The sequence below is a fragment of the Eschrichtius robustus genome, chromosome 2 (assembly GCF_028021215.1).
Source record: "Eschrichtius robustus isolate mEscRob2 chromosome 2, mEscRob2.pri, whole genome shotgun sequence".
NCBI lineage: Eukaryota > Metazoa > Chordata > Mammalia > Artiodactyla > Eschrichtiidae > Eschrichtius > Eschrichtius robustus.
Window position 1 is genome coordinate 120,006,135 of NC_090825.1, and position 9,987 is coordinate 120,016,121.

The window sequence follows — 9,987 nt, forward strand, 5'->3', positions numbered from 1 at the left end:
TTGTCTTTTCCTAAAGAAGCCTTCAAGATCTAGCCAAGGTTGACATTGATCTTCTGTGAGCCTCAGTGTGTGTCCTTCTGTTGCTTCTGTATTTACTTCCTTTGGTCTCTCTTCTTTCTTATTTCCCTACAAACTGAAACTAGAGTTTTATAGTAGTGTTGGGGGCGGAAATGCTTTTCTAAAACAAGCTCAGGAAGTTACTTAATTGGCCTAGGAAGGGAATAGAGGAAAATTCATTCTCTCCAAACAATCTCGGAGGATTGGAGTTTTCCTAAAACAGTAAGAACAAATGTCCTGCCTCGCCCAAGAGTGATTTGTATATTCCCAGTTCAAAAAACATGAACAACCCTCCTCTCCAAGTCCAGGATTCCTTCTCTCTTCCTTCCTGGTGTTGGCTGCTTTGCAGACTCAGCTGGATTGTATATAATTTTTACAGTATCACAGTGGTTTCCATGGAGATGGCTTGTGACATCACAGAGCATTGGGTATATATTCTTTGGATATGGAAAAATCAAAAGGGTAGAAATTTTTAAAATTGCAATAGAGAGAGGGAGAAGACAGCTTTCAGACTCGTATATAGGAAGAAGGAAAACTCCAGAGAACAGGAAAGAAAACTAAAGGAGGGTATGGTTGGAACCACGAGAGGGCTATTTGAAGACTATAAAATACAAAACAAAACAAAACAAAAATGCAGAGGGAATTTGCAAGGAAATTAGAAGCAGAGGGTATGGATTCGGAGGGAAGTAAAATGCATGATTAGGAGCTACATTTTTTTTTTTTAATAAATTTATTTATTTATTTATTTTTGGCTGTGTTGGGTCTTCGTTGCGGTGCACGGACTTCTCATTGTGGTGGCTTCTCTTGTTGCCGAGCACTGGCTTTAGGCGCACGGGCTTCAGTAGTTGTGGCACACGGGCTTCAGTAGTTGTGGCTCGCAGGCTCTAGAGCGCAGGCTCAGTAGTTGTGGCGCACGGGCTTAGTTGCTCCGCGGCATGTGGGATCTTCCCGGACCAGGGCTCGAACCCGTGTCCCCTGCATTGGCAGACGGATTCTTAACCACTGTGCCACCAGGGGAGTCCAGGAGCTACATATCTTTAAGGACTAGTTCTTAGCAGTCCTCCATAGGTACTTTATCTGGTACATAGTCAACACTGGGTAGGTAAATGAGTATAGGGCTGGATGGATGGATACCTAGGTAAATAAATATATAGGTGGGATATCATAACTGTGACCTCTAAACTAAAATGCAGAAATCTGTTACTTCTTTACAGTTTAAACCAGGAACTTCAGAAAGTCCGTGAAACTCCTAAAATTGTATGCAGAATTTTGAATGCCTGTGTCTCTTCCCCTTTTAATTATGGAGAACGTTCAGAATGACCTTCACCAGGTCCCCCAGTGGGTTGAGAAACTCTGGTTTAAACAAATCCGAGAATGATGTAACTTAACGGGCGACTGCACCCAATCTCTAAACTTCCTTCACACGCACACAGTACGCACCCACCTCCTACCCTATCTGTAACGTCATTTCTTGTCGCTCTCTCCCCGCTTCCTGTACAGTGCATCCATCTCAGGAGCCCGGCTGGTTGGAGGGGACTCTGAATGGAAAGACGGGCCTCATCCCCGAGAACTACGTGGAGTTCCTCTAACCATGGGCCCTGGCAGAACTGCTGAGCTTTTCATGGTGTCCATGACAACTGCTGATTCCAGTGTTGTGGGCCATTGCTCTTCGCCGCTGAGAAGTGCAGGGTGACTGACTCTGCTGCTACCTGTCAACACGAATGTTTCTGTGAACTCTGGTGTCACCCATCCCCATGATCATCTCAGCTGACGTGCGGTGATACTGCAAGAAACAGAAGTAAATCAGCGGAGGAGGCCGTTTGATTTTGATAACAAGAAAGGCTTACAAAGCCATTTCTCTCATTTAGCACCCTACGTGGGGTGAGCTCATTTTGTTTCAGTAGTCATCCAAACCCCAACCTTTTGAAAAAGGAAGTAAGTGAGATATAAGCAGTCCCCAGGAGCTTGCAGTATAGCTGGCTCTGACAGGGCTGGGCAGTGGCCTGAGACCCAGTCTGGATCCACAGCTATTGTTTACAGTAGACACTCTCTCTACCCCACCTCTAAATACTTGAGACCTGCCGTGCTATAGGCGGCTGGGTCTGTTTGTTTGCATGCAGGATAGAGAAGGGTTATGGCGCTGTTTACATAAGATCCAATCTCTCACCATCTCTCAAGCAGCCACTGGCCCAGCACCAGCAGAATTCTGTCCAGTCCTCTCATGCAGGGGAGCACACACACCCCCACGGCCCCCCTCCCAAGCTAGGAACTTCTCTGCCACCGAGGGCTGCCATTGCCTCGTAACCACGGCAACCCAACCTACTCTAAAACCAAACCAGAAAATAACACACTCTTTGCATGACGTGTTTTTTTCTCCCTGCTTTTTGGCTGTTTTTGGAATGGTTTTCCAACGACCTGAAGGCGAAGATCAAGGTCTACTTGGGGGCAGATAGAATAGCAGCTGGGAACTGCTCCCTTTCTGATGAATTTCAGCAGCACCAGGATATATTTGGAACAAACTCTAGTAACCTCTTGAGATTAAATTACATACAGGCTTAATATTTCTGTTCTTCCATGCAACTAGTGTCTGCTTTCTAGAGGGCAACATGCTGCCTCCCAAAGGGGAATACCCTCCCAATGACTCATTCCCTCCCATTCACCTGTCCCTTCCCCTGTCCTTGCCTGCCTGTAGCCCTTCACTGACTAGCCCCCTGGCAGTGCCCTGGGCTGCTCAGCACTGGTGCCCTGGCGGTTTTCAGGCATGATTCCTGGACTAACCCCATGGCCTCTAGTTTAAAAGGACATACATGTTCACTGCCAGTCAGAAAAAGGGAATTGTTTCTCAGGCTTTTGAGGCATGAGACTAATATCATAAGCCATTGTGATTTAGGAGGATGCCAGAAGGTTGGGGCATGGAAGGTGGGATGGGTACCTTCTGAGAAAGAGAATTTGCTGGTCCAGAAGGGGCTGGGTCATGTGGAAGACCGCCTTGGGTAGGGAGGTTTGGCCTGGACATTTCAAATTCACTTGGCTTCCAAAGAAGAGAGTCCCAGTATTTCCACACTTGAATGTCCTTGCAAGAGTGATTCTGGGCAGACAAACTCCGAAGTGAGGGACTGTCAAGCTCTCCAGGACAGGAGCCCCTCGGGATGGTGGCATCGTTCCAGAGTATGTCCTGCTTCTGGAATTCCTCTTGAGGGAACTTTAAAGAGGAAAAGAAAAACTTGAATTGTGTTGAATTACTGTATCTTTTACATTTTTTTTGAAAAGATAAACATGTAAATAGAGTGATTTGAAATACTATATGGCAAAGTTTTATATTTGATATTCTATAAGTTAGTTGCTTCACACATTTAAGCTTTGATTGCTGAACAGGTGTGTATACGAGGGAGAGAGGGGACACAAGGTCGAAGAGAGTTAAGATCATCCCTTCTCTGGCCTTGAGGAAGGAGAAGATATTTCCACACACTCTGCTGGCTCTTGTTGGTGGGCATGACACATTAATGGTGTTCAGTCTTCTTTATCCAGATGTGGTTTTTTGAGCATTTCTTGGGCTTTGGATTTGGAGATGGAAGGAGCATGTTCAGGCAATGAACTTTTCCGAGAACTCGTATCCAGTAGTAAGATGAAGCTCAGGATTTAAACAGGTGAGGCCAGGGGTTAGATTTTTTTTTTTTTTTTCTTTTCATTTTTCTTCTCAGGTGTATTTCTTGGTACCCCAAGGTACCAGGACAGAAGGTGGGATAATTGCACGCTCCTTGTATCTTACTCTTCTGCGCATCTTCTAAGGCTTCATAAACGAGTCCAAGCTAGTTTGCAAGTGTGTGTGTCTAAGTTCCAAGAAAAACTGGCTTCTTAGGATCTTTAGTTCTTGACATGCTGCTTCTTCCCCTTTCCCTAAACATGTTTATTCATCTCAGATTCCCTATAGCTCCAAAATAAGACAAAGAAAAACCCCCAAAGAGGGGTGGAGATTGTGCTGTTATAGCTTTCTAGATGACTTTAAAGTTAATAGGAGTCTGTCATTGTGATTCATTCCATCAGCTCAAGGATGACACAGCTATTACCCAGGAGCTCACCCAGCAGTGAGCGAGACACCACCACTGAATCAGGAAACAAGAATTAAGACTGGAGAAGACCAAGATAGGACTCAGGAAAGCTATCATTGAAAACCCGAGAAGAAAGGGCACATATGAGCAGGCTATACCCACTCCCTGTGGACTTTGAACAGCCTGGGGACCTGTTCAAAGGGGCTAGAGGGACAAGCACACTCTATACCACTGTGCTTTCCAAATAGAAAGAGTGCAACATAATGCTTTTAACACATTGGACGTTTTAAATCACCACCTGCCCCATTGGAACCTTAACTAGAGCTAATGTGGGGACGGCCAGAAGTCCCAGGCCCTGGCTTTGGGAGTTCCTCCGAAGCTTACCTGCCAACACTTGGCCCCAGCTTGACCACTTGGAAGCATGTGCCGCCCTCCCCATTTGGCTCTGATCCAAAGCCGAGGGAAATGGAGCTACTACCAATGGGAATTTTAGGTAGACCCCTTCCCAGCTTCTCTGGGCCGTGCTGGGCCCTGACAGATGGCTACTCTGCTTCCCTTTCCCTGGCCAGGCTCCCCTCCTCCCCATCATCTACAGAACTGGAGACACTGTTCAGAATATGAGCCGACAAATAAGAAGGAACTTGAAGGCTGAAAATGGGTTTTACCCTCCACTATCTTTACTCCCCACCTCTAACTCTGTCTTCTGGAATAGGGACTCTTAGGGCAGATTAGGAGAGTGAACTGGGTATCAGAGTGGAGTACTATTGACCAAAATCCCTGAACTTTCCCAGGAGCCTCGTGTTGCTTTTGGAAGGCCCTGGGATCAGGTAGGCAGACATAGCCTGAGTCTTTTTGGGGCATCAAGATCAGTCTCTCACACCTCCTCCAGGTACTCAACAGAGTTCTGTAGTTACAGAATGCCATGCCTTGAGAAGACAACTAGTTTCACATTCTTCCCCCACCCCCCAGGCAAGTAAAGTCCTGACTTGCTCAAGACTGATGATATTCTCTTCTGTTTTCAAATCTGAACATAGAGGGATGGACCCTGTATAGCACTGCCGGCCTTTGTATCCTAGGATTGGAGCCAGTTTTTAGTTTAGTGTTTTAGTATTTCTACAGCCAATGTGTGTTTTCTTCTGTCACACCAAACTGGGGTTTGTTTGTTTGTTTTTTCAACATAATTCCAGTTCATGTCCTCTTGCTGAGTGCTTTTTGGATAGAAAGGCAAAGAGAAAGAGAATAAATGAACAATCAGGTATTGGCCAATCGACATTAGCAACACAGAGTCATGCTAGTGACAGGGTGATTTCACTGTTTGCCAGGACTCTGCAGTTATGTGTGCCATACCTGTAGCTCAAAGGGAAGTCCTTCTACCATCAGAGTTTGTGTCTCTTGAAAACAGCAACCCTTGTCACGCCAAAAGCTCTGTCTTGACTGTATAGACTCTAAAAACATCCATGATTTGTGGAGTAGGGAGACAGAAATAATCGACTGAACATAACATTATCAACTACTCATGACTGTCTTTTGGCACCTTTCATCCTCTGGCTTCTGTTTCTAAAAGAAGCAAGTCTGAACCCCCCAGTTTTATAGACCCAGGACTCCCAGGTACAACAGTGGCCATCATGGCACAGTTCGCCCTAGCATCAAATGTTTTATGAGCAACCGTGTTACCCAAGTAGGTAGCCAGCCCTGAAGAAACTAAACAGCCACTTAGCTACCTGACTTTAAAAGGAATGTCCTGGGTATACTGTCTAGGGAGTTAATCTGTCATGACTGGCAAACTTGACAGTAATCATTTACCTAGACAGCCCTGCCCCACATCTAAGTCAACTGGGTGTCCTCTCACACACCCTGTGCCGGCGTTTAAAAAATGTATCTTATCATGCTCAAATGTGTTTGGCAGCCAGGCTGGTGTGCTGGGTGCTGAACCACTTTTCTTTAAATGTAGCCTCCAAATGACAACAGCCATAGAATAATGGACCTTGCACAAACCTACAGCATGCCTGAGACCAGACTCCACCAAGTCATAATTAGCTTGTTTCCTTTCACCGCCTACAGTACTTGTCTAACTAAAGGGCTTCCCAAAGCACAGGGAGAGGCCATACAGAGAATTCAGACGTCATTCAGAGCCAGCCCTGGCTAAAATGTGATCTCCTAATGGAAGCACTTGTATTCTTAGGAGAAAAAGAATTGGGTATAAAGTAATGCTAAGAGCAGAAAGAGAAAGGCAAACCATACTGAAGAACTTTGGATTTTTTTAAAGAGGGATAAATATAGTTCTTAATAGGGGGGAAAATCTATCACATAAAAAGCTCACAGCTAATTTTTTTACAGAAGTTTTACAGGACGCTACAAGATGAAAACATTTTTCAAGGCAGAATGCCTTAGAGAGCAAAGGCTTAGCACAGTCCTGGACCCGTGTAAGTATAGGAATGACTATTAACATCAAAATTCTATTTAGTGTAGTCAGTGAGAACCAAGAATAGTGATAAAGTGTCAGAATTACCTGGAGAGGCCAAGACATTTGACATCAATCATTTCTACGTCAACCATTTCTACAAAATTGTCCAAACAGACCCTACACGCCGCTTCCTTGGGTATCCAGATGCCAGGGTCAACCTTGAACCTGTGAAAAGAGGTTCATCTGATGATTCTTAAGTGTATACGTATTAGTATGTGTTTGTGTATGTATGTGTACAGCTCACATTTACATATGTAAAGATACAGACTGTCTTCTAGAAACCCACATGAGCTGGCAGTTGCTGAGCCTTGACAGCCTTTAAGATTTGAAGTTTGAGAATCAGAGAAACAAGAGAGGCTGTTGATTGACTATCAGAATGATCAAAGATGTAACTTAAGTGCCATTTGAAAACTTTGTTCATATTTATCAGATGATTACTGTCTATAGCTATATTCCTTATTAACTTATTAAGAGTCATGTTGAAAAAAAGATCAAACTCATAAACAATTAGTGGTTCATAGTAGGCTAGTCTTCACAAGCACTCTAAAAGACATTTTGTCCATGTTTTGGAGAAGAAAATATTTGCATGTTTAATTCACAACTTAGGCTACCTTTGAGTATATTATAAAATGCTGTGTGATATACTATCAATAAAGTACTTAAAAATGGCACTTTAATGTTTTTTTTTGAAAAACATAAATGCACTGTTTTAAACTTCGATTCAGTATTGAATATCAACTGGTGTGTAGAATCCTATTTAGTAATTAAGAAGTAACTTGTGACTAGAATAGAACTTTTTCCCTGTTATTCATAAAACAGTTTTGCCATGTTCAGGCTTGAAAAGAAAAAAAATGTGCTTTTGTGTCACTAAGCATATCTGTAAAGAAAATACAGTTTCTGTTGGGTGGCCTCTGAAACTTGGCTTTCTTACTTTTGGTTGGTTTATGTGACAGTCCCTGTGAAACTAGTGGAAGTATGATTTTTGAATTAAATGACTTTTCCATTTGGTGGTATGTTTGTTTCTTGAGTTTCTGATGAAGTTTTGACATGATGCGTATTTTAATATTTTTTTCAAATAAGCAAAGACCATGATCAAAGATCACAAGTCTGGGCTCCTGAGGTCACTGGTGACAACCACAGTGCTGATTTCTGATGTGCTCTGGGGAGCTCTGGTTTCCTTTAGGGAGAGGTCAACTGCTCGTGACCTTGAGGAGAAGCGGTCATGCATGTTAAACAGTTAAGCCCCAAAGAGTCACATTCCAATGAATGTTTCTGACTTTATCTCCTACGATACATATTTTATTCTTCCTAAATTTGATTGTCAAATCAACCATTTTCTGGAACTTCATTAACACAGGATGGAATAATCAAAGAGCCAAAATACAGACAGTCCCACCACACAGCTGGGCGTGTCCCCCAGGGTTGTAAATCAGTCACTTGTAACATGCTGTCCCAGGCCAGCTCATGTTATTGAGTTGTCTCATTCATCATATCCCCTCCAGGTACATCCTGAGTTGCAGCCTGGGACCCAGGTTTACAATTCACTCCCAGCTTCTGCTGTGAGAACAGAGGAGCCAGAAGGAGAGGGCAGAGGAGCCTGGACTCTGGGGATGGAGGGCAAAGCTTCTGGCTCCAGAAGCTTGCCCTGGGCAAGCAGAAGGCGAGTGAGTATCCCCTGGTGCCTCGTTCTGAGGGGTGACTAATTGAATATGTGGGTCACATGTGAACTGTTTATACTGTCCTCGTTTGCCACTTAATAAGGGCTGGTTTACCCCTGTGAACAGCACGGATTCACAGCACCTCTGCCTTCACCGAGCTTACACCCTGTGCTGGAAAATTGTCCCAGCATCTGAAGCGTCACAGGTGTGTGGGGTCATACGGTACCTAGGTGAGACCTTCTGAGTGGCACACGTGTGTAACTGATGCCCATCGTGTGGAGAATGAAATGTATGTATGGATTTGTATCTTATCTATGTCCTTGCCCTTTCCACCAGACTCCCCATCACTCCCCCATCACTTCTACTCTTACGGTTTTTCTAATGGGAAAGGTTTTCATTCTCTTGTTGCTTTTAGCAGCCAGAGCAGAGCTCAAATTGTGTCACATCATGTGCTTGGTTTGGTGTTTTTCGCTTATTAGCTCCGGCCGCATGATTGGTCCTAAGAGCACCTTGGTTAGACATGGACTTGATTGACACTTGAAATCATGTAAATGAAAGATTTTCTCAGACCTCAAACACATTTGCTCTTTTGGGAATTAAATCAGGGTTTTCATTCCTTCTTTTCTCAATTATTTCTCAACCTCTCCTCGGATACCACACGTCTCTCTTACCCAGATGTGACAGTGTCTTTGGCTCGCCCTGCTTTTAATAGCACTACGCTAAGCTGCAGCTAATTAACTGTGCTGGGCTAGTCAGGATTGCCTGAGTTCAGCCTGCACAGCAGCCAAGGGAGCCTCTAACCAACGTGGTTCCTGCTCGGGGTGGGTGAGGGTCAGCGCATGGGAGAGCCTGCAGCCATACCCAGCCAGGCTGCATCCTTCACAACCACCACCCTGTGTTACCCGGTTACCTGGCTGGTGTCAGCCAGGGGGGACCAAAGCAGGATGGTTTTCGGCTGAAATGATCAAAGCCTTGACTCACTCTATCCCACAGCACTTGGCAACAACTGTCACACTGTGTATTGTGACATTGACCCCAGGAGGCCTGCCGCAGGCTCTGTTTGCTAAAACCCTGGTAGCCGACATGCATTCCCAAGACCAACCGGCAAATTTAGTCAAGACTTGAATTCATACGTCCTTTCTCTAGGCACCAAACCACATTCGGTGACCTCTTGGTCTTGTGTGTACCCTAAAACTAAAAGGTTCCTCTTGACACAGTGGCTGTATGTCCTTTTTGCGTTTGGGGGCGTGGATTATTGGAAAGACTTTTTTTTTCAATTATTAAATGTTTTCCTGCCTTTTCTGAACCTTTATCTGTGAAAGAGATGTGGGAGATTAATGCTTGCTTGCCTGTGTTAGATGGAGGAATGATAGTGAAGGGGAACCATCTTTCTTTTTCCACCTTTTCTCCTGATCACACCATTTTGCCCTTTCACAGTACTTTCTACCTATAATTAACTCATTATTTGTCATCAAATGTTTGACATTTTATGTCGCCCTCTTAATACCTCCATCAGAACAGGGCCTGGCATGTGACAGGGGCCAGATGGCCCCTGGGGGGCTGACCATGTGACAGGAGGTGGGACAGCACTGCTCTGGACTCCAGTCCCTCCTTCCTGTCTTCCTCTACACTTCCGGTTGAAAGAAAGAAATCGGATCATTAGACGTGGGTGCTTGAACACACGGTGACGACGTTGTGGTCCTCCTTGACAAGCTACTCTATTCACTCGCGTCCCGGGATTCAGGCTTGTGGGAGAGAC

The 9,987-nt window shown here is 44.6% G+C and overlaps 1 protein-coding gene across 3 annotated transcripts in view; it reads left to right on the top strand.

Moving 5' to 3' along the window:
- Positions 1–7,542, top strand: part of ARHGAP26 (Rho GTPase activating protein 26) — a 474,900-nt gene extending 467,358 nt beyond the window's left edge. For all 3 annotated transcript variants that reach the window (XM_068536090.1, XM_068536092.1, XM_068536091.1), the window contains one exon: positions 1,558–7,542. In XM_068536090.1, the coding sequence (XP_068392191.1) occupies positions 1,558–1,646 (89 nt within the window). In that variant the 3' untranslated portion in view covers positions 1,647–7,542. The remainder of the gene's footprint in view (positions 1–1,557) is intronic.
- The last annotated feature ends 2,445 nt before the right edge of the window (positions 7,543–9,987 follow it).